The sequence below is a fragment of the Cyprinus carpio genome, chromosome B16, assembly GCF_018340385.1.
Source record: "Cyprinus carpio isolate SPL01 chromosome B16, ASM1834038v1, whole genome shotgun sequence".
Lineage (NCBI taxonomy): Eukaryota > Metazoa > Chordata > Actinopteri > Cypriniformes > Cyprinidae > Cyprinus > Cyprinus carpio.
Window position 1 is genome coordinate 23,353,349 of NC_056612.1, and position 24,980 is coordinate 23,378,328.

Below are 24,980 nucleotides of genomic sequence, written 5' to 3' on the forward strand. Positions count from 1 at the left end.
TATAATAAGTACTAACTATAAGATTAATAAAGCACATTTGGCCTAGTGTGTATACTGTACATTCAATTGACAACACATTGAGCACTTAGCATACAATTTAAGAGTCGACTGAACATCTACTTTAGTTATCTAGTCATTTCTGTACTCAAAGTTAATACATTGTTCATTTTACATATAGAAATAACCTTATGATGACCAAATTTGCATCGTCATGCTGTTTGAATTCAAAGACTAAAATTTCCCAAAAGAAACATTCACCGTCATAAGTGAATACTGAGCACTGACTCTCCAAAGTTTTGCTTTAGCATTTAGCACAATTTAGCATTTTTTTTCCCCTGTCTGCAACCCTTTCAGAACAAACCTTAAACATACCACTTGAGAACAACTGGTATAAAATACATTGCATTGCATTTATTCAAAGCAATTAAAAGCTCTTAAAGAAAATCATCACCTCACAGAAATAGCACAACAGCATTTTGTTTTAAATAATTTAATACTTTTTAAAATTATTTGGTTTACTACATTTGACCTGTGTATCACACTAAACATACAAAATAACAAGAAATATTTAATCCATAATCCATTAAATGATGCATTGATATTGTAACTGTGACCCTTCTATGTGAATGGAGAGCAGAACACCGGAGTACGGCTCAAACTACCCAAGGACAATGTAGCACAGACGGAGGTCCAGCACCTGAAACACCCTTTACACTATTAACATCTTTTCAGGTACACTTGAACACAATTTCAACTCATTTAAATGGATGTTTTTGTACAGCAGGTCAGAAATATTGGAGATACTTAGATACAAACATATTTAGAAACAAATCTCGCTTGTGTGTTAAATGAAAAGAGGAGAATCACTAAAAATAAATGAATACACAGCAAAGTGCCAAGATTCTCCTAATTCCATCAGGATGACAAAGGGCTAGGTAATCGGAGATCTGGATTTCAGTCCGTCGGTTTAACAGGTGACGGTTGGCTTTTATTGCAATCGTTTTCAGGAAGATTGCTATAGCCACTGAGCTCCGGCTGCTCATATATTATTTCCTACAAACATCCTGGAACACAAAAGCTACCATCAAAGTGAAATTGCACCACCAACGATTCGGTATTAAACATACATGTTTCAATAAAAATAAAAAACAACAAGAATAAAACCCTACAGGCATAAAAAAATATTCCTCTTTTTGTTTTCATGATACATTTCAAGTACACTAAGTTTAATTCACATCAAGTTTAGAACATCTCAAAGCAGAAGCACTATATTCACTCACATCATAAGCTTGAGTTGAACTATGTGTTTGACACGGACACACTGTGCACTGCAGCTCTTTAGGGAAATTCATTCTCATGTATTTTGTGCAGAGATTCCTCCTCTGAATGTAAACTGAGCTCCCAGCTCGTCTTGAACTATTTACCGCAGCATGTTACCACAGACACACGTCAGAATGATTGTTCACATTCACGATAATAATATGAAATAAGTGCTGAGGCAGCACAGCATATTGCACGTTCAAACACTTGAGACACAATTGTACTCTGTACAGTATGTACACAATATCTGTGCTCTGTGTCTCCAGAGGGAGTGTGCGTTAGGCGAGGGTTTCTCTGTTTGGGTCAGGGTGGATCTGTGTGGTTTTGGATGGGCTTTGTAGAGTTTCTTTGGGATTTTGAGTTTCAAGAATTGCACTTCATTTATTTTGTATCACTTAGAAGAGTTTAAGAAAGATAAACAACCCATCCAAAAGCCCTGAAACATGCAGTTTGTTTAACTGGTACAATTATATATTTTATAGTAGTTATATAGCTTTTTAAATGCTTTTATGTTAATTGATTCCTGTAATATTTTATTGCATTTTTATAATGCAATAAAATGTTCTTCAGAAATGTGTTCATCATTTAACACTATCATTTGTTCCGGGAATATTTAGCAGTCTGCCATCTCCAATATTCTCTAGTGTACATCCTGTGGAAAAAATCAAGTTGCCATTGCCGAATTAAAAGTCAAGGACTCAAGGACTACAATTCTTAACCTTCAGTGCAAAACAAACACGCAGAAATAAATATTGCATTAAAAAGACTTGAGCACTATTATTTACAAGTAAGTAAATGATCACATTTAAATTCAATTTTAATAAAACTACTCAATTTAGCTTTACTGTAATGACTGAAGAAATACATTTTAGAGTTTTGAACTTCACTTGATACCAAAGGACAGATGGATGTGTATTTTTTCAGGAATATTAAGATTATTAACCCAATTATTCCACAGGATCATCACAGAAAAAATTAGCAAAAATTGTACCTTAAGGGTTACAACAGCTTGTACCCTTATTGGTTCATCTTTGTACCTTATTTACCCCAAAAAATATGCATAGTACCTTAAGGGTACGTATTAACTATTCTAAGGTACAAATATGCAACTTTTAGGGGTAGATAAAGTACAAATTTGTTCTTTTTAGGTTAGTGCCCCATCAACAACTAGCTGTGCCCCTAAAGGTACAATTTGGGCATATTTGTTTTCAGACAGTGCACAACATTAAGAAGGCTGATAGCCATAACAGCGCTAATACTTAGAGAAACCTGTAGAATAGAAAATCTGTGAGGTTTCATCTGAGGGTTGCAGCAATTTCAAACACCAACAGCACTTCCACTGACACCAATAGGTCCATCTTCAAGCATTCTTGATCATCAAGGAATAATCCCAAATAACATTTGAATGGTCTCCAAATTTGGAATAACTGATCCCTTTTATGATCTTGAGTGACCGTGACTCATTTTCACTATCATTGTCTGGATTTGAAGATGGTTTTTTCTACACAATGCATATTTTTGATGTATGTACTAAGTTCTAAAGGAGCTGAACTGGACCAGAGCATGTTTGCCTCAAAGATGATGTAGATGAACCCAGTAATGAAAACTCTCGGCCAGCACTGACTCGCTCTCATTCTCCTTCCCTCTTGCTCTCAATCTCCATTCATCTCCATCACCTTTTCTGTGAGGATTTCCCGGAAGGTTGAAAGCTGCTTCATCTGCTCTGTCTGCATCGAGTGCCGTCTCATCAGTTTCTTCTTCATCTTAAAGTCTGGTCCACGCTTTGGTGACGATGGGGCGACCGGCAGCAGGATCTTGCTCCCTGAGTGAACGGGAGACGTGGGCTTTCCGTTGGCACGGATATCAGGAATGGGTCGCTGAGGGTTGATGTTGAGAGGAGGAAGGAACCCAGGTCTTGTGTGGGAGATGTGGTCCAAAAGGAGAGTGCCTGATCCCCGCCGTTCCAACAGTCCTGTTGGACGCCGCCGCATTGTCATAGGAGACACCGAGTTGGGAATGCTCTCCAGAGACTCTCGAGAAGAGCTGGTGAGCAGTGACAAGGGAGAGGCATTGTACTTGCGGCGCTCCACTGAGACACGTCCAGAATCCGGAGATCCAGGGATGGAGGCAGGGCACAGGTGGGTGTCCGACTCATAGTGTTCCATGCGGGTGAGTTTGGGGTGTGGTAAGCCACGGATTCCCGTCGGTCCCTGAGCCACACTGTCCTGAGTCTCAGGGGCCGTGTTTCGACGATACAGTGACTGGTGCTGATGGACTTTATCTGCCCAAGAAGAGCCACTCAGTCCTGCACAGTCTTCCGAACAGGACCGGTCCATCAGCTTTGGAGAAGATGGGTCATGGGTCTCTATACTGTGCCTTCTGGACAGGAGAGGTCTGCCTGGACCAGAAACTGTCATTCCATTCATCTCTGAGACCAACTTGTCCTCCTCGGCTAAATCGCCCTCTATCCGCTCCACTCTCTCAGCAAGTACTGAAGGAGCTACCAGACCCCATGGTTCAGAGTTTAGTCTTTTCAGAAGCTTACGGGGTGGTGGTCTCCTCTCCCCTTGTGGTCTGCTGGAGGGTAGTGGGAGTGCTGAAGTCACGGCAAAGCTGAAGATACCTTCCTCCTCCTCACCGGGGGCAGAGCCAGAGGTATGGATCTCTACCTCAGATGGAGACATGCAAGCAGGGGACAGCTTGTCCACTATACCCGGAGATGGTGGGGAGTTCAGGTATTGTTTGGTCTTTTTAGTGCCAGAGGGAGATGTATCGGTGGTAATGATGATGACCTCTTTACCTTTGGCTTTGCAGGCATCCAGCAGGACCTGAAGAGTGTCCCTGTCGCCCTTATTGATGGCGTGTACGAGTGCAGAGGCCCCGGAATAGTCTTTCAAGCTGGGATCAGCGCCGTTTTCCAGCAGCAGCGACACCACCTCTTTGCCTGCCTGTTCTGCACATGCATGCATCAGGGCAGTCCGACCCGATTTGTCAGGGATGTTTGGGTCTGCTCCCTTCTCAAGCAGGTACCTCACCATTCTCTGCCGGGTCTGTGGATCATCGTATCCCGCCAGACAGGCCGCTATGACCGGCGTCTCCCCTCGCTCGTTCCCTTCATTGATATAGGCTCCGCCCTCCAGGAGGAGGCGAGTGAGGCGGAGCTTGCCCTGGAACACTGCTTTCAGAAGGGCATTGCCCTCCGTGTGCAAGGCCCCTCCATCACCCATGATGTCTCACTCTCCACCTCTAGAATCCCAGGATCCCACACCCCTCTCCTCCTCCGGCCTCAGCAATGTTGGAACATCCCGGCTCAGATTCTGGTGAACCTAAAACAAAAACAAAAGTGTTTTATCATAGGGGTTGTTTGACATTTGAATATTGCAAAAGAACACTTCCAACTCCAAAATCACAGACATTGATCTGACGCCAAGGTTCCACAAAATTTTGAATTTTCAGTTAAGTGTGAATTTATTGAATTGGTCACACCCAACAGGAAGCTGAATATGACTCTGAATTAGAATAACAGTAAGAGGAGTTTAAATTGCAACACACAGAAAGGTAACACTAAATACATCTATCTATCTATCTATCTATCTATCTATCTATCTATCTATATATCTATCTATCTATCTATCTATCTATCTATCTATCTATCTATCTATCTATCATCTATCCTTTTAAATGAGGCTTTGTGTAGCTGATTTTAAAGATTGACAACCTTTGCTTTTCTAGTTAACTGTTGCAGCTACTGTATATGAATTTCTCTCAATTTCAACTGTTTTTAATTTTAAATCCATACATTCAAATTAGGGGTGTCAAAGCAATTAATCGAATTCAAAATAAAAGTTTATGTTTACATGTTAATGTATGTGTGTGTAATGTGTATATGTATATATAAAAACACACACATACATATTTATATATGATTTATATTTATACATATAAATATTGTATACAGTAATATACAGTTATATACAGTAAATTATGTATAAAATATAAACTTTTATTTTGGATTCTACTAATCACTATTAATCGATTTGACAGCCCTAATTCAAATGCAATTCTGACTTGGAATTTAACAGACATGCTCTATGCAGTTCTCAGATCAATCAAACAAAGTCTGAAATCTAAAATCACATCATTATAATTAGACTCAATCCACAGCACTCAAAACTCTTTAGTTTCTCTATATTGTCTCACTAGTAACACCCAATGCATTAACTAAAGTTAATGTATACAGCCTTATGGTAAAGTGTTGCTATTTTACTCAGTTGTGTTCTGAACACTGTGTCCTGTGGGCTGACACTTTGTACAACCCTGTACTCTTTAACACAGTCTCCTCTCCATCTTCTCTGTAATGAAGGCAGGAGAGGGATGATAATGACAGTCCAGTAAAGAAAAGAAAATTGAATTCCTGAGTGGTGCAAAGAGCATAAAGACATGTGACAAGCTCAGTCAGCACTGCACACATACAAATGATTTATGACATGCATTCATCTTACACACAGATACCAGGCATTTACTAACACAAAAATTATATTGTTCAAAATTATGTTTCTTTTGGTATCTGATGTATTGCAAGGTATGCCAAATAAACCATATTTCCAATGTTCAAAAATTGTTCTTGACAATACAGGATGTTTTTTTTTGGACTGAAAAAAAATTCTGTGTGAGCCGGTGATAGTGTGACAGATGATTCTACTTTTAAGACCAATAAAAACTTCATACCTAAAATATCCCATGCTTTCAGATGCACATTCAAACCTTTCCATTGTGCTATGTATGAGCTTCATGGAACGTGAGCCATCACATCATTAAACTAACTTTCTTGGTAAGATGATTAGAGCAAGCGACGGGGGTGTGGCAGAAGGGCATCCAGTCCAATAATAGCATTATTAACATGCCGCAGCCTTGCAAATCAGCTAGAACCTATTTGAAATTCAATGAGCCCAAAGTCACATAGCATATTGATACAGGCACTGTGAGGCCGAAGCCCAGCCTCTTCTCAAACAGAAACTGATCAATGAGCTACAAAATGGGGAGGAAAGGAGGATGAAATTGGCATGTATTGTCACGGAGGGTTGTCAGGGAGTGTCAGCTATATGGATGCTGGTGACATTAAGTGACTTACCTGAGGTCAGTGGGGGAAAGAAGAAACTAATTGCACATGGTCAAAAATAAGATGTTGTACTGGATTTTCTTGCTATTTATTTTCTTATTCCTTCACAGTCTGATTAATTGAAGACATGGTGACTCTTACTCTTCCATGTATAATTAGTTTGATTTATTCCTAGTGGTCTTCCTCTCGCTGCGCTCCTGAGCTCTGGTGATATAAAGCAGCGATATGCAGAGATGTACTGCGACTAAAAAAAGCCCAGGACCCATGCTGACCCAGAACAACACATAACAGATAACAAACAACTACAATGTATGTACACTACCATTTTATATGCTTGTGGTCAGTATTTTTTTTTTTTTGTTGTTGTTGAAAAATTCATAATTTTATTTAGCAAGGATGCACTAAATGGATTAAAAATAAAATTACAGTATTGACAATTACAGTGTTTAACAAACTTTGTATTTTTTAAAGAACCCTGAAAAATCTATTAGTTTCCACAGGGGAAAAAAAAAACGTTTTCGACATTGGTAATAATAAGAAGTGTTCCTTGAGCAGCAAATCAGGATAGAATGATTTCTGAAAGATCACGTGACATTGAAGACTGGAGTAATGATGCTTAAGATTCAGCTTTGCATTAATACAATACTATTTTTGATCAAATAAATGCAGCTTTGATGATCGTAAGAGATTTTTTCTAAAACATTAAAAAAGAAAGAAAAAAAAACTTACTGACCCCAAACCTTTGAACAGTAATGTGTGTATAGTATATAATACAATGCATGGGCTAATAAATTAACATTCTTATATACACTGAAACTAACAGCACAATTATTTAAAAATCTGCTTTTTTGATATTAATTAATTCTACTTGTATAGTATGGTTTCCTTACCATATGTTCAGTCTAGAAAGTGAATTGATGTGCTACACCCAGTGCTGCTTTACTAAACGTTGCCTTTATCATCTGCATACACCAGGATCTGTGGCTTAAAAGAGATGGCCTGAAGATGGAAAAATACAGTTTTCTTTTAAACCTTTTTATATTTTTATTTTATATTTTAACTTGGCTTCAACATCCCAAAAATCGGCCAGCCCCCAGAAGAGATCCCGTTGCTCCCTAGTCTATCTATGGCAATATGAAGAACATTGGGAACATCAAGAGTGTGTAGAAGCTGTGCAGAATTCACATCCTCCTGCATCACACCAACACACCCACAGACCCCAAGCTGCTCCTCCTGCCTGCCTTCTTAAGGAATTCTCTGTAATTTCCGAGCCAGCTCAGCCCATTAAAGCAAGAGGAACGCTGTTTTTGCATACTGATTATGGGAGGTGGAGATGAACAGGGAAAAATTAACTGTTCTTTGAAAGTGTAATTGCAAAAAAAAAAATCCATCTTTAAGGGGTCTCAAGGATTCGAGACGACGAGGTTAACCTCCTGTCTCACAAACACGGGGCAGCATGGATGACTCATCTCCATGATAGACTCACTGGAGAGATGTGGCAGGCATCGTCTCTCAGGAGATCAGCCTGCTGAAACCCACAGGCGTCCTTACATGTATCCTGACCAGACATGTGCATTGTGACCAGCCTGTTTTAAACGCTCCAGTGAAAATTATACGGGGGAAAAAAGAAAAAGAGAGGAAAATAAAATCTGTCTTCATTTAGCGTACATTTACATGATAATGATGTACTAAAAATAAAATAAAAAAGCTTTTACTTTGCGTTTTTAAAAAGGTTAGATGACAACATTGTCAAAACGATCCTCATCCAAACATACCCGCAAAAATGGCTGTATTATGCATGCCAGGCCAGTAGTTGGCACTTTGTAAATAAACACTACACACCTGCGCACATATTCCTAAAGACTTAACATGCTATACAAGTTATGATGTCACCATTTTTACAAATTTGAGACAGTAACAGTATTGTGTTCAAATATTTGCACTTTGAAATCTGTTTTCAAATAGCCTATTTGCATTTTCAGGCCCCCACAATGCTGTTGTCATGTATGAATGGCCAAAGCACAGAAAGTTTTCTGTTTTTAGTTAAAACTGGTGTTGTTTAAATGCCTCATTTAAAACCTTCAATTGTAGAAAATATTTAGAAAAATATCTCCCTGTTTTTTCCATCCATAAAATAAAAGTCAGTGATATCCAGTATAAGTACTTGAACATCCTTCTTCTTCTTTTTTTTACATACATAAAGAAAGTCATATTGGTTTGGAACAACATAAGAGTGAATAAATCATGATAAATTTTCATTTCTGAGTGAACTATCCCTTAAAGGACATCAGCCAGGGCTTTTGTTCTAGATCATTTGAAATGTTTTAAAATATTTAAAAATGTAATCTATTTCTGTGCTGTTTTTCACGGAAACCGCATGGCATTGTAAGCAAATATTGTTGGCTCAGAGACAAATTGCTTATGCTCAAAAGTTGTTTTGGATAAAAGCGTCTGCTAAATGCACGAACGTAAATGTTAATGTCAAGACCTTTATTTTCAAGTTTAATTCTATTGCTCATGTCTGTGATCATAATTCAAAGGTGTTCTTTGCTTAATCATACATCTATGTAAAAACATTCCTTAGACTTTGGTCAGGTATTCAGTCACAAACTCAAAACGTGTCATGATATTAAGAACCAAAGTTCAGTTTATTTAGTGAGTTTCATTTCAGTTTACATGCACAGTTTCCTATCTAAACAGCTGTATAGATTTTGGAGCAAAGCTAATATGTACAGATATATGCATAAAAGATGCATACAGATATGTATGTACATGCAGCTACTGCAATTCTGCTCCAACATCTGTGTTTTCTATTTCTATTTGTACTCTAGTGCAATTTACATACTTTGTAGATACTCTAGAACCACAAGGGTTATTTATACACAGACTGATTAAACAAGCAACACCTGGTACAATGCAGGGAGGGACTGTGAACATTACATTTGCCAGATGCTTTTTTGCAAAGTGACTTATGTTGCAATGAAGGTATATGTTTTATCAGTTTTTTAGCGTAAAGTGTAAAAGGACTTCAAAATAGAGGTTTTGGTGCTAAACGGAACAAGACTTGCTTGGAAAAAAAACATTACAGATGTCTGACTCTTCAGTAACTCAAAAATGCTCCAAACTCCATTCAATTGGATTTTAAGTCATTTTTAATACATTTTTTTAAATAAATAAAAGAACCAAATTTGATGCCTTAGAAGAACCAATTTTGGTCAGGTATTTTTAAATGATCAGCTCATAAAAGTACCAATTTTTACTAGTGTGATTTTTTTACTTTTTCCACTAAAAGAACGTTTTGTGCAATGGCAGCGTTCTTTAGATGTTAAAGGTTCTTCATGCCAATATTGATGCCAGTAAAGAACCTTTATATTTAAGAGTGCACTCGCCTACAACTGTCTGAATTTACTTAGGATAAATATTGTAGACAATTATGCTTAATAAATTGAGAGAAATTATAAATGTGATTTATGGATTTATTTATTGATATAATTGATCATGTAGCCCTATGAGCTTCCATAATTGATTCTCTTATTTTCCTGTTTATCACTGTGAAGCTGCTTTGACAATCTATGTATAAAGCGCTATAGGAATAAAGGTGACTTGACTCATTTCTCTTGCATCCGTTATGTCAAGATGGATGTCAAGATGACCAGTCAATATTTGATGTATGTGTAAATATATCAGATATTGCCTTCGCTGTTTGAACAAGCGCATCCAATTTTAATCGCTTGAAAAATGACAGACAAGCAGACAGCTCCCAAGATTGAATCTGATAGATAAATTGGATTTATGTGCCAGCTGAACAAAGCCTTTGCTCTTCCCAGCATTCCCTATGGATCTTTGAGTGTGTACAGATCAGCGTAGTGAAGAGTCGTTCAACATGACCTAAATAAACTCGCCAGTTTTGCAGCATGTTGAAGAGCACTTGCAGAGGGTCTGCGTTTCAGCACCGCACCGGAGGAGAGAGGCGACGTACCGAGCTGTCTTGTTGGGACAAATCGTATCTAATTCTCTATGCTCTCCCGACAGATGATGGAAATGAATATCATGTCTTCATTCTCACGGCTCTGACAGCCCCCACCCCTGGCTTTCTGTTTTACGTAACAGCAGTGTGTGTGTGACTCAAGGCTGCATCTGAGGTTGCGCGAGGGGGACGGTGACCAGAAGGGGCTGCGCAGTCACTTTGGGCCACTGTTTGCCTCATTAGATCACACGGATCGAGACAGGTGCAATCACTTTTACAGCAGCTGAGAGAACAGCATCCATCAGCGGTGCACCGATGACCCTTTGACCCAGTTGCATCAGAACCGCTGAGGCAATTCCTCACTCACTTTGGCAGCTTCATAGAGAACCATCCTGCAGAGGGGCAATAAGATTATCTACTTCATATTAAATGTCCTAAGTGTTCCTGACACGTCTTCCTAACTGATGTGTGTTTAATCCGTATTGTTTACTGTGGCATGTTTAGGTCTTGCTGTCATTTTCAATGCCACACTTGTTTTTCTCCTACACTCGGTCTGTAATGAGATGAATGACAACAAAACCACTTGACTCGACTAGACTGAGTGTTCAGTGATTTACAGAGATGAGAATCAATTCTCCTCCAATTCGATAGCAATCTGTGTGTCTCCTTTCACATAACTGCACACAACCACAAACCAATGCATTCTTCTCTGCCCTCGAACTGCAGATGTCAGAAATAAAATATGGTTTTATGCAAACAGAAAAAGCAGCTTCATGAGATCAATGCAGAAATCTGATGATTTTTATACTGTCCATCATATAGGGCATACGTCTTGCGTTTAGGATCATTACGTTCATTTTTTTTCCATTGTGATATTGTTTTTAGGACAAATAATGCATCTGATTATGTCTCTCTTACTGTTCCAATTACTTTTCTAGATATTTTTCATTACTGTAAAATAGCATTTTTGTACTGTCATATAGTAAAAATAATGTTATACTATGATTTTTTCAAAGAAGAAAGTTAAATTGTTTTATAAAAAAATTAAGGATAATAAACAAATAATCAACAAGCATGATGAATACATGGTAAAAAAATTTTTATAGTATAATAGTATAAATAATGTTATACAATGCTTAAAAAAAGCTTAAATTATTTTATTAAAAAAAAACAAATCATGCAACAAATAATCTAATAGCATGATGAATAAACAATTAACATTTTTTTCACATGGAATAATAGCTAAGTATTTTATAATGAGAACTGGGGTGTAAAATGTAACTCAAGAAAATCAATAATCTTAATCTTTTTAAAAATAGGCTTAATTTTCTATATGCAAAATACAATTTCTTTTGTGGAGTGGAGTGTGACTATTTTTAGTAAGAATCACCTTCATACCTTACACTAAAAGAATGTGGCATGGTATTTAAATAGTGCTTAAAAAACAATTGGTATTCCAAAAACATGGTATTGTCATTGTTATGTTCAAAAACCTTGCCAATAGCATCATTATTGCAGCACAATGGTACTATTTCCTCCTAATATAACCAGGTAAGAAAATAAACAGCAAAAATTCTCATGTGTTGATTCTGCAAGTGGAAATATTACTCAAATCAAAGGAGTAAATGCTGATTGTATGTCGCTGTCCGCGGTGCTGAACGCCATTCGCAAAACGGAGCAGTTACAGATTTTGATGCGTTACAGATTCGATTCACACCGCCAGCTGCAAATATCTTCAGCTCAAGACTATTTTTAGTCTTGAAGCATCAAATTTGGTGTCTATTCACGTCAGCTCTCTGCCTGACGCAAAGCTTCAGTGTCCACAAATGAACTTTCAAACAGCAGACACACACTTCAAGCCTCCGTTAGAGCAAACGAGCAGCAATCGCCACAGAAACGCTCATATTTTAAGTTTTTGTGAAGTGAGACAATGAACATCACATCAGCATATATATCCATCTTAAACCTTCTCCTTCAGACATGCAGCAAATTTTCAGAGATCCTTTTAGGAAATGCCAGCAGACATTCAGTGCAACTGAGAATCCGAATTGCGGTGCATGAATTCGCAAAGAACGTTCATAAAGCCTTATGAACAGCTGCAGCCACATGCACATCGTTCCTCCAATAAAACATTTGCGTTTAGCTTCAACAACTCACACCAAACGAGCAGCCAGCAACCATTTCTGATCAGCGCACATGCCAGCAGAAAATTATTAACATCGAACGACTCGAAAAATCGCTCTATAAAAGTGGTTTGAAATATAAATAATAAGAAAGTGCAATGGAATGTTAAGATATCGCTGCAATATGAAGGACTGAAGTCTGCTTAATTATGGCCATGCTCAGCTGAGAATAATACAAAATATAAATGAAATAATAATAATTATAACAACGGTAAATGTTATCCTAAACACCAAAAGCATTATGAAAGCAACATTTGCAGGAGAGTATCTCGAGAGAGGCTCACCGTGTATCTGCTGTCTTCACTCCATCAGAGCGGCTGATTTTAGACCAAGAATCCAGCTGCTGTCTGCTGATCCCCGTGTCTTACATCCCCCACATCATCTCTCCTCCTGCGACCGAGAGTTTGGGAGACTCTGCGGGGGCGTGGAGTGGGCAGTGAGCTGATGCGAGGCTCCCACGATCACGCACAGACGCAATGAGGTCCAGCTTCACCGAGCAAACCACTGACTGACTGACCGTTCACATGCACATGGCCATCGCTGCTTTCCACTAGGGGGAAACTTATTCAATTATTTTAATTCTTTGATCATTTTAAGTTTATCCATGGTTTTCGGATGCACCCCTGCATTTGGGTGTATGCTGCTGTTTCTCACAAGCAGATATAGAGAATTCAATTTGATGCAGAACATTTCAATGAGTTTACCATAACAACAACAATAACAACAAAAACAACAATAATAATCATAACAGTCTTGTCTAAGAAATAGACCAAATTTTACATGCTGTGATTTGATGCATGATAACATTTAAGCAAGGTGTGCAAGTGCTTCATAGTCAAGTTGAGGCTGCTCTGAGCAGGCTCTGTGCCTGCTCTAAATTCTGCATAAAGACGCAATGGTGCATTAAACCCATGCAAAATATAAAATATGCCAGCCTTGACCCACTTAAGCACCCAGTGATGAATGTAAATGATGCAAAGTTGGTGCAGCCTTGTTGTCATGACAGAGCATTTATTTTAGAATCTTTTTTATTCATTATTTTACTTTTGAAGTACTTTAATGCTATATTTGTGCAACCAAATGCATGTATGCAACCTGTGTACCGGCTTTGCAGAGTAAAGATGGCGTGTATTAGGTCAATGTTATAATGCACTTAACACACATTTGCAGAGGTGCATAATGTCCCTCAACATAAATCTGGATTTTTGCTTGCCTTTTTTTATTTTTTTCATTTTTGGGGCTAAATATATATCAAGGCCCTCTCTGTAAGAAAGCAGGGGGTGTGAAACAATCTCAGACTGCATAAATATTAATTCAGTGACTATAGCTATTATTGAACACAGTTTCTATGGCAACTGATTCCGTGGATTCCGACAGAAGCGTTCCCACAGTGACATGCACATGCTGCAGAGGAGAGAGAGAGAGAGAGAGAGAGAGAGAAAGAGATGTTATAGTCCATGCTTAGATTTAAATTACAGTTTAAATGTTATGTCCCAATATTTCAATTAACGTTTTTAGGTTTTATGTTGTGTTTTGTTAAAATGAGTTTACCTTATTGAAATGAGCTCATGCCTAATTTCTGTTTCTTATACTCACATACATATTTTCTGATTTTGACGGGGGAGGCTGTGAGTCAGCAATACCACGGTTAGTTTTCCTTTCATCATTTTTTCTCTTTTTTTTTTTTACAAATGCAGATTTAGCTGAATTTGAACTGTTTTCAGGTTTTCTAGAAAAGCATTTCAGTGCTGCGAGCAGCTTCGTTAAAACAGATTAGAATGGAACTGTAGTGAGAAATATGGGTGCTTTTGGACTTTTAGAAAATAAACTAAAACTACTACTCACTCCCAGTAGTTAATTACTTATGTCTAATAAAGAAAAAGTCCAATCATACACATGCAACACATTTTTCTGAAATGTCATGAACATTTCCACCACATTTCAAATATTTGTGTTTGATACTATTCTAAAATGACATTTTTTTTTTTTTTTTTTAAATATTTTAAAATAAAATGGGTGACGTGCTAAGGCATTTTTATAGCTAAATTTTATGTATCATAAACACATTTAAATAATATTTTCACACTTTTTCTTCACATTTTGACTAAATTCTAGCTTGATGCATAATATAATATTTAACCTTATTTTTCTTTACACATAACATGCCTCATATTTAATGACAAGAATGCTTTTCCCCAACACTTTTCTGTCCCTGTACACTAACTTTGAAGAAAACTTTATTATGAGGCAAAATTGTTGGACATGAAAGAAAAATCTGTAGGATGAACAATACATAATTCACTTTTCTTTTTTTCTTTTTTTTTTTTTTTTTTTTTTTTGAAAACCATAGTTTCAAATTAATAAGTAGTTGTGGTAATAATTAGTAATAATTCATATATTTATGTCGTTTTATTTGTTTGTTTTTTTACGATGAGAAGCGGGTGAAGTAACAAGGATGAAAAGTAATATTTATAGCAATATAACTGAAAGGCATAAAATATATTAAGTCATGGTAAAACGAAGAAACGTATAACATTTGTTAGTTTTAATACAAATCAGCCCTGGGAACATAATGCAGATGAAAAACATCGTTTTGAATTTGATCCTCCATCAGAGCTATTGAAATATATTTTTTTAAATTGAGTTGTTCGAATAATTTTGAGTAGGATTCATTTAATTTAACATCAGACAGAAGCGGAACCATAAGTGAACGCGCGCTCGTTTCTGGAAGGAACACTTTCCGCAGCGAGCAAAACAAACATGCAGATGTTTGGCGGGTGATTTTACTGCTCAATTCTACAACAATAAATCCTGAATTTCCATGAAAACCAACTGCGTGTAATATTTACGGATTATCTAATAAACGCTTTGCACAATGAAATGCATTTATAAATAAAGAGGGATTTCATCGCGTTTTGTCTGTGAGTGAGCGAGGCGTGTTTAAATATTACATCTCGGTCTTAAACAAATACAGAACAATTATATTTAAAAAAAACATATTTAGTAAACAATATCTACATTATGTAAAATAGTTACACAAGTTTGGTCTTAACGTCTATTTTTGCAGCGGAATTCGATATGATATAAACGAAATATGAAATAAATAGGCTATATCAGATGTATGATTAATAATGTGATGATTGTGTCTCAGATAATGGCAGGAAGAGGCAGAGGGCAGCTCACTTTCTCTGTGGAGATTGTTGGAATCGGTAAAGGAGAAAATCTCCCTCCATCCTCCGTCCAGCCGACCCCTCTATTCCCTGTGAGTGTTTAAAGATAGAATAAAAACTGATACTCATTATATCACATTACATCAGTGCACTTAGCAGACGATTTTACCCTAAGCTGCTAACACTGTATTCATTCATGCACTACCTGAGAGTCGAACCCAGGACTTTGGCGTTGCTGGCATCGTGCGCTACTGTTAGAGCATCAGAAATCAGAAGTGATTTCCGTTTGTGATCATGTGATCTTCAGTTAGGAGCTCTTGCGATGCATTTTAAAGCAAAGTTGGGATTGATTTCGACTTCACATACAAAAGTACAATAGGCTGATTAAAGTTGTCTTAAATGTGATACAAAATATTTTTGTAAGTGACAGAAATATGATTTAAGACGGTAGTGTAAGCAAGTTTATTTTGAAAAAGTTTAATAGTAAATAAGACAGTGAGACAATAGTTAACAACTGATGGAGTGCTGAATGCTGCATGCATGTGCAGCGTTGTCAAGGTAACGTTTGGTCAGTCATTCCCTGCCAAGAAAGTTCCAAATGCTTATATGAGACAGTAATGCCCTACACTCTTAAAAGAAAAGGTAGTAGGGCGTAGGGATGCTCACTTCTGTTTGGAATTCGCCCACAGCTCTGGCAGTGTGTGACAACATCTATGTGTAGCTGTAAGAAATAAAAATCAAACCTGCTTTAAAACCCAGCAACACAACTGTAGCTCTCTAACTTTACAACAGCAACACTGCGTTAACAAAAAAGCAAAACAGCAAGACTTATTTGACATCAAAACAATTTTTTTTTTTTACAAACGCTGTCTAATCGGTCTCGCAGTACTTTGATGTCACACACAGAACAGTCTGTGCAGTCCGACACCAATTGTGTTTTATTAGGAGATGCACAACAGTTCTTCTGTGGCTTTATAGGTAATAGTTTCACTTACACAATTTAGCAAAATCAGACAATATTGTGCCTAATATATACCACAATATTGACTTCTTATTATTGAATTGTTGAAAATGAATATCACATTTGCACCTGTAAGTGTTCAAAAAATGTTGGGAAATCACTTCATGTAGCCCTACAAGAGTGATTATGTAGAAAATGTAGTGGAGTGAAAAGTACAATATTTATTTAAAGTCATAAGTTTCCAGAAAAAAAATACTCAAGTAAAGTACAGATACTCAAAAAGTGTACTTGCGTACAATACTCAAGTAAATTTACTTAGTTACTGTCTGCCACTGGAGTTAACTTTCCCAGCAGGTGCTTGTTTGACTCCTGATACTAGACTAGACATGTGTATCAGCTGTCCCTCCTCACTTCTGTTTGATGTTTCAGCCTTTGGATCAGAAGCCAGTGCCCCTGCAGACGGGTGAGGAGGCCGAGTACATGCTGGCACTCAAACAAGAGTTCAGAGGAGCCATGAAGACGCTCCCCTTTTACATCCGTCCTGCTGCACCCAAGAAAGGTCAGCTCGGCGTCAAAGAAGAGCTCTGGCATCTTTAAGACATCCTGCATTTCTTTGCTATACAGATTTTAGGAAGACAAAACGCAGTGTTTTTGAGACAGATATTTGTATTCCAAGTTTCAGACGGTGTAATTTATACAAATTTTAAAATGTATTAAATTTTCCAATTTTCCATTTTTTTTGTTTTTTTGTTTTTTTGTTTTTTTTTACAGATCAAAGATATAAAACCTACAGATTTTTTTTCCCTTTATTTAAATTGGTCTATACACTATAGTAATGCATTACATTTTTTTCTGACAAAATTCATGGTAAATTTTCACAATAAGTGTAAAGACCCCTTTCTAAAGCAATCTGAAGTTATTTTGTCCTGTTGACAGATGTGGAGCGTTACTCTGACAAATACCAGAAAATTGAAACCTCTGACAACAGTTTGGAATGGAAGCCAGGTGAGTGATTTATCTCAAGCGATTCAGTGCTATTGTAATATTATTTAGATACTTATTATGCTACTTATTATAGCTTTACTATAGCTTTTTCATAGTTATTAATAATAAGCTTTATTATAGTTTAATTATACTTTAAATTAGCTTTTATATTTAACAGTTTTTGTTTTAATTTGTTTCTTTTTTAGTAATTTTCCATTTATGTGCTTTTGTCATTTTTGTGTAATGTTGATTTCCACAAAAATTCATTTCGATAAGTCCCTCCTTTTATATACCAAATAAGGTAAAAGATCTGGGTTACAGTAAGATACTTACACAATGAAGGTGAATCCATAACTGTTCAAAAATACACATTGTTTTAATAATATAGCCACACGATTTAAACACTATGCTTGTATATAAATCGCTAACCTTTTCTGTGTATAGTTATATGCAATTTTATAACTTTGTTTTCATGACAACATAAAGCCTATATAATAAAACTGTAAAAATCATGAGAACAACTTCACAGCTCATATAATACACATTATTCATTTCATTTTAACAAAAAATAGTATTTTTAAATGTATTTTTATTTGAACAGTGTCAATTAGTACATTTATATAGTTATTAAATGTATCATTTCAGTTATTAATTTCACTACTTTTATGTAATATTTATATATCTTTTTCAGCTTAATTTCCGGTAATATATATATTTTTTAATAGCTTTAGTTATCAATATCTGACACTGATTCACTTGTGTCTCTGCACACTTGTGTGATCCTCTACATCCATTTGTGTGTTTTAGATTGGAGGCGTTTTCCGAAGGAGCTGCGCGTGAGAGAGAAGAGACCCCTGAGAGACAGTGAGTGTGTCTGATGCTGTTAACTGGCTCTGGACTTTGTGTTCTGCTGCAATCCAGTCCAGGAAGCATGCGTTTGTAAATGTGCTCTTTTAAAGCCCAGATAAGGGAGCAGGTGAGGCTGATGTGCTCATGAATGAGTGTGTAAAGACGAGCCGAACCGGCAGGTCTGCGCTTCGCTCTCTGACTCATCGGTGTCTCTGGGGAAATCAGAGAGACAGCTCTCAGCCGCGCTGCACACACATCTCCAAAATGAAAGGATGGAGAGAAAGAGGAGATGAGAGAGGGATGAAGGTTTAGGCTTGAAGAGCATCTGTCACCAAGAGCGGAGAGACGAGATTATTTTTAGTCCTTGTGTGTCTTTTGTCAGAGGAGCTGTGATCAATGAGTTGATGTTATTATGGGAGGATGTTGCTGATGTCATTTCCACAGGCACAAACACGGTTTTGCTTATATGGTTGCAGAAAGCCCAGCTGTCCCCAAACAACCCAAACAGCCACGAGTGGACAAAGAGGAGATCATACGCAAACTGGAGGTGCACAAATACCTGTTTAGGGAGCCATTCATGTTTAAAACACTCAAAAATAAAGAGTTTTACTCTACCTTTACACATTCACAGATATAATGTGCATATGAATGAACAGAATGTGTGTGTTTCTATTCAGACTCTGGAGCAGAAAGAGGAAGACAGGAGTTCTGATGAAGAGGATGGAGAGAAAAAGAAGCCACAAGAGGAAGAGGCTGAGGGAGAGGAAGAGTATGATGAGGAGGAATTTGAGGATGTAAGTTATTCCATTCTGCTGTGATATTAAGATACAACAGTAAAGAAATGGAAAAAAGGACCTGCAGTTTATAATTTAATACATTTATAAATTTAATAAAATTGAAAGTCACTGTCAAATGCATAAATGTAAATATTATTTCATTTTAATTTAAGTCCAGTTGATTTTAACTTAAAGGAATATTCTAGGTTTAATACCAGAAAGCCTCAAATGGCAGCAGTGTTATTTTAGTATTTTTTTTATACTTTTAGTTATATACTTTTAGATTCCATTGGTTAATGCAGTAACTAACATTAACTAGCAGTAAGTATGAAATTGTTACAGTGTTCATTAATCTTAGTTATTGTTAGTTAATAAAATTAAAATATAACTTCATTGTAAGTTCATGTTAGCTCAGGTCCATTAAATTATATTAACAGATACAAGTTTTGATTTTAATAATTAGTTATTGTTGAAATTACCTTCAACAAAGGTTAATAAAGGCTTCAGAAGTATTTTTCATTGATAGTTCATGTATACTAATATACTTACGTAATGTTAACAAAAAAAATGTATTGTAAAATGTTACAAGTTATTAATATTTTGAATTGTTTTATTTTTTTCTTTTAATTTTAGTAATTTTAGGTGCTACTGTCTTTTATATATGTATGTATATGTACATAACGTTTAAGTAATTTTAGCACTTGAGTTAAAACTTATTTTATTCCAGTTAGTTGCTAAAGACACATTTCATTATATTTCATTTCAGCTTTATTTCAATGAGTGAGTTTTAGTTTATAATAATAGATTGACAGTATGTGTGGTAAATGTTCTGCAATATAATTGGTTCGACTTGTCCATCCTTTTATTTACCAAAAAAAGGGGTCAAATCTGGGTTACAGTGAGACTCTTACAATGAAAGTGAATTCATAAATATTGAAATACTCAATAGTTTAATAGTATAGCTGCAATAATACACAATTGTTAAAAGAAAAAATTATCTATGTACTGTTATAAACTTATAAGCTTCAAATGTCTGCATTTAAAACCTCAAAAAAAAAAAAAATCTCCCTTTTACTTCCTCAGGATAACCTTGATTTTGCACTTTTAGAATACAAAGGATGAACTGAAATTGTGTAGTAATCAATATTATACCACAAATGCTATTGCTATTTTAAGCCAATTAATCCTATGTATGTGTGTAACAGGAAACAGATTACATCATGTCCTACTTTGACAATGGGGAGGAGTTTGGAGGAGACAGTGATGATAACGATGAAGCTATTTACTGAAGCAGGTGACGTTGGCTCCATAGCGCCCTCCTCCGGCCAGTGAGTGTCGCTGGAAATGGTCTGTCCCTCAGGACCATTCTAGCTTGGATCATTATGTTTGGCAGCTGATGTTGAAATCTGTATGCAGTGGATTTCGTCTCATCCGATCGGTTGGCAGGGCGGCTGATTGCTGACGAATAGCGTTTGAATCCGAGGGTTACGGCTGGAGGACACAGAGAAGACACTGAGGCACAAACTTCTCTCTTAATGCAGCTATATGTTCTTAGAGCTTTGTAAATAATTATTAGTTCACAACTGAAATACTATTTTAGAATCTTATTTTCAAACATGTTTTAGTATAGACAGTTGTATTTGTCTAAATAGCTTTTATACATTTTAGATTTGTGAAAAAGACCAGTAAATGTAGATTGCTTATTTTGGATGATAATCACATAATATTTTGTAAAGTCTCAAGTCACGTGGTTGTAAATATTCATGTTATTGCCATTTTATGTAATGAAGTCACACTGTGTCAAGACTTTGTCTGATAGATTGATAGATGGATTATCATACCACACAAAAGTACACATGGCACAATCATTTCGAATTTTCTGTGTTGTCTTCATGAACCTGTATCTGAGTTGTTTTTGTAAAAATTACTAACATAAAATATGTGTGTAAAAATACTGTTAGTGGTATGATATCATAAGATATAATGCAACAGTGATCGTAAGTACGGAGAACGTTAGTGGTGTGAGAGCAGAAGATATAAGATACTCCACCCCAAAATGAAAACTTTGTCATTAATCACTTACCCCCTTGTCGTTCCAAACCTGTAAAAAGCTACGTTTGTCTTCAGAACACAATTTAAGATATTTTGGATGAAAACCGGGAGGCCTGTGACTGTCCCATAGACTGCCAAGTAAATAACAGTTTCAAGGTCCATAAAAGGTATGAAAGTCGTCGTCAGAATACTCCATCCATCAGACGTGCAATCTGGGTTAAATGAAGCGACGGGAACACTTTTTGTAAGTGAAGAACAGGTTGTAAGTGAATAAAATTAATGACTTTATTCAACAATTCCTTTGTCAACAGTCTCCTCTGTATCTCTCCATATCACAGTATGCTGTGTATGCTCTTCTGTGTCATGCGCACCACAAGGATGTGCTGTTTCTACATGTATTTAGCTTTGATTTGAAATAAAACAGCATCTGAGCATACACAGCATATGGTGATGGAGAGACACAAAGGAGACTGTTGACAAAGGAATTACTGAATAAAAGTCATTATTTTTGTTTTCTTCATTTACAAAAAGTGTTGCCGTCGCTTCATATAACCCAGATTGCACGTCTGATGGCAGATGGAGTATTTTGATGACGACTTTCATACCTTTTATGGTCTTTGACAGTGTTATTTACTTGGCAGTCTATGGGACAGTCACAGGCTTCCCCGTTTTCATCCAAAATATCTTAAATTGTGTCCTGAAGACAAACAGAGATTTTACGGGTTTGGAACGACATGGGGGTAAGTGATTAATGACAAAATTTTCAGTATCCCTTTAAGTTGAATCACAGGTCTCACTCTCATTACCTTTGATTTACTGTGTATGAATCTTTTTTCATGTCTCTGGAATCTCATTTGACCAGATACACCTGAAAAGAATCCGAATAGAAAGAAAATTTCATGTTCTTTTGAGCAAATGATCAACAGAGGAGAGAGAATTGTTCTTGAAGTGACTCTTCATCTCGAGAACACTCCACTGGTTGGGCAAATTTGCTGAAGATGAATTTAGTAGCTGACTCAGGCATGCTTTACAGAGGACAGGCAGAGGAATCCTTCCAGGAATAAGTCTGGGCTTTTATTCAAGGAAGCAGATAGCAGTTCATCTCCAGTGGAAGATTACAGCAGCCGGAGACGACTGACATAAGAGCAGTCAAATGAAGGTGCTGCAGTGACATATTCACACTCAATGCCAACAATCAGAGAGGAGAAATCTAGAATGCTCAGTTAAGTCAAAGATATCCTGATTTTAGTCTAGCTATGTTGAGCTCAGGTTTAATGACAAATGACAATAATAATATACAGCATGCTTATGTTAAGGAAATGGTGCCATTTTTGGCAGAATATTTAGGGACCACCACCATAAAAGGGCAAAATTCAATGGTCAAACAATACAAATTGTCCAATGGCTGATTCTAAATCTGTTTCCCTAGTAATTAATAAATGTCTACAGTATATATAGCCAATAGTTTAATGTATTAAATATTAATGTTTCAAATTAAAATATTTCTTAAATATAATTACACCACACCACATTTACAGACTGTGCTTTTATAACCAAAAACTACTGATAACAAAATGGCCCAAAATCTGACATCAATGTGTTATTTTTTTTAATAATTTCAATTCAAAGTTTTAATTAAATTAAGTGCATTTAAACTTAACTGTGGTGATTTGGGACATGCAAATAGGCTGATATTCAGAAATAAAAATTGTTTAAATCCTGTTACACGGAGTTACAATACATCTATCAAATAATGTGTCTAAGTTCAGCATGCTTGCAAAGAAATGTCAAGCTAATTGCACAAACCATTTACTTTGATTCTCCTTGCATATCACAGACTAAAAACAGGCAAATGACTAAAAATCATGCACAAGATTTTTTTTTTTTTTTTTTTTGTTACACATTGAGAAGCAATACGTTTTTGAAACAATCCAACACAATTGTCAACAATATCCATGTAACTTTTCAATTCCTCTGTTTATTGTTTGTTTGTGTTTAACACCATTCGAATGAAGAAATATTATGGCTGAATTACATCATGTTTTTACAATTTATTTTTGCTAAAAATTCCAAAACTGTATTTGGTTTAATCTCTTCAAAAGAGTTAACTGAATAAAAAAGTTTTCTCACAGAGTTAAAACCAGCACAATCTAATTAAACATGCTTAATGGATAAAGGGATCCATTTCCTCTGTAAAGACTGCATATGACCTCATAAACAGCAGGTGTGTAAACCAAGAGTGTTCGTCTGCAGCCAGACCCTGAACTCCCACAGCAGAAGTGAAGTGATTACCAGGCCTAGACACAATCTGTCCACACAAAACTCACATTTCTCAAAAAGCTCAGCAGATTTCTGCAGAATCATTAAATACTTTGACTAATGTGAGAATGCTTTCAGCTAAGACTATAATCTTTAAAGGAATAGTTCACCCAAAAATAAACATTTGCTGAAAATGTACTCACCCTCAGGCCGTCCAAGATGAACTTGTTTTTCCTCCTTAGTACAAGATTTGAAGAAATTTAGTGTTACTTCGCTTGCTCACCAATGGATCCTCTGCAGTGAATGGGTGCCGTCAGAATGAGTTTATAAAGCTCATCACAAGATGTTAACTGGTGGACTGGAGTTGTGTGAACTACTTGTGGATTATTGTGATGTTTTTATCTCTTTTGATTTAGGAAAAAAATGTATCTACATCTTGGATAGCCTGAGGGATAATAAAGTTTCATCAAATGTTCATGTTTTAGTGAACTCTTCCCTTAACACATTGTGCTATGTTTAAACTCATTCTGCACATTTTCAATCGAAATTCCATCTAGGCCTGGTGAATACCCTGAGGATCCTTTTAAGCTGAAGTAAAGAAAAGCAAACACACACACGCACTTACCAGGCCAGTTATTCCAGCTAAGGAGGCGAGGAGATATCCTCTGTCCTTCAGCTCTGGTAATTAGGATGCAGCGCTCCATCTGGATGGCCGTGTACTGAAAACAAAAGCAACATAAGCACCCTACATAACAATCTCCAACCTGTCCTGCCCTCAGTAGAAGGGTGAATAATTGAGTTTTATACAAAGAACACACTGTCCAGACAAACACTTAATCCAGGAATAGGAATCTTTTTGACACTTGAGACTGTAGGACACTCTGCATGGTGAAAGCTTTATCCACGTTCACATCACCACTCATCCCATATGAATGAGGCTGAGAATATGAGGATCTGCTCACAGCTACAAATACTGTATACTGCTAACATGTTTCAGGCAATTCATTATCAAACAGAACATCTCATGTTGCATTCCCAAATATATGTTGCATACAGAAAAACCTTCTGAAGGAGATTGTCAAATGGAGGCACTGACCAGCAAACAGAAAAGTGAGTCTGCATTCAACTCAATGTTAGTCCTGGATGAGCCTGTTACTGATGCAAAGGTCACAGAAACCTGATTCTAAGATAAAACAGGCCAGCCACTGCTATTAGCATCCAGATTTCCTCCTAAACAAGGAGATCTTGAATTGAAATGTACTTGACAATCTCATGTTGATTCGTGCACACAGATTGTTTTGATGTAGTCAAACATGCAAAGAATTGGAATGAATCTGAAT

General features: G+C 36.6%; 2 protein-coding genes and 1 long non-coding RNA gene across 6 annotated transcripts; 1 reads left to right on the top strand and 2 right to left on the bottom strand.

The window, feature by feature from the left end:
* Positions 1 to 442: 442 nt before the first annotated feature.
* On the bottom strand, positions 443 to 16,024 carry LOC109084761 (ankyrin repeat domain-containing protein 34A). The gene is made up of 4 exons (XM_042741555.1): positions 15,965 to 16,024; positions 15,773 to 15,849; positions 12,874 to 13,993; positions 443 to 4,646 (listed from the first exon to the last, which is right to left on the bottom strand). Exon 4 carries the CDS (start codon positions 4,545 to 4,547, stop codon positions 2,973 to 2,975), a length of 1,575 nt encoding a protein of 524 aa, XP_042597489.1. The 5' UTR covers positions 4,548 to 4,646; positions 12,874 to 13,993; positions 15,773 to 15,849; positions 15,965 to 16,024; the 3' UTR covers positions 443 to 2,972.
* Positions 15,299 to 20,673, top strand: polr3glb (RNA polymerase III subunit GL b). 3 transcript variants are annotated; one of them, XM_042741557.1, is made up of 8 exons: positions 15,299 to 15,366; positions 15,741 to 15,851; positions 17,150 to 17,279; positions 17,657 to 17,725; positions 18,512 to 18,568; positions 19,030 to 19,100; positions 19,231 to 19,347; positions 20,535 to 20,673. In XM_042741557.1, exons 2-8 carry the CDS (start codon positions 15,744 to 15,746, stop codon positions 20,616 to 20,618), a joined length of 636 nt encoding a protein of 211 aa, XP_042597491.1. In that variant the 5' UTR covers positions 15,299 to 15,366; positions 15,741 to 15,743; the 3' UTR covers positions 20,619 to 20,673. The 3 variants fall into 3 exon arrangements, with proteins under 3 accessions (XP_042597491.1, XP_042597490.1, XP_042597492.1); XM_042741556.1 differs by having other exon boundaries at positions 15,332 to 15,510; XM_042741558.1 differs by having other exon boundaries at positions 15,332 to 15,427.
* A 10-nt stretch (positions 20,674 to 20,683) lies between these two features.
* On the bottom strand, positions 20,684 to 24,816 carry LOC109053424. 2 transcript variants are annotated; one of them, XR_002011707.2, is made up of 4 exons: positions 24,737 to 24,816; positions 24,266 to 24,359; positions 22,188 to 22,249; positions 20,684 to 20,820 (listed from the first exon to the last, which is right to left on the bottom strand). It is a non-coding gene; the product is annotated as an uncharacterized LOC109053424 (long non-coding RNA). The 2 variants fall into 2 exon arrangements; XR_006156752.1 differs by having other exon boundaries at positions 24,703 to 24,742.
* Between the last annotated feature and the right edge of the window lie 164 nt (positions 24,817 to 24,980).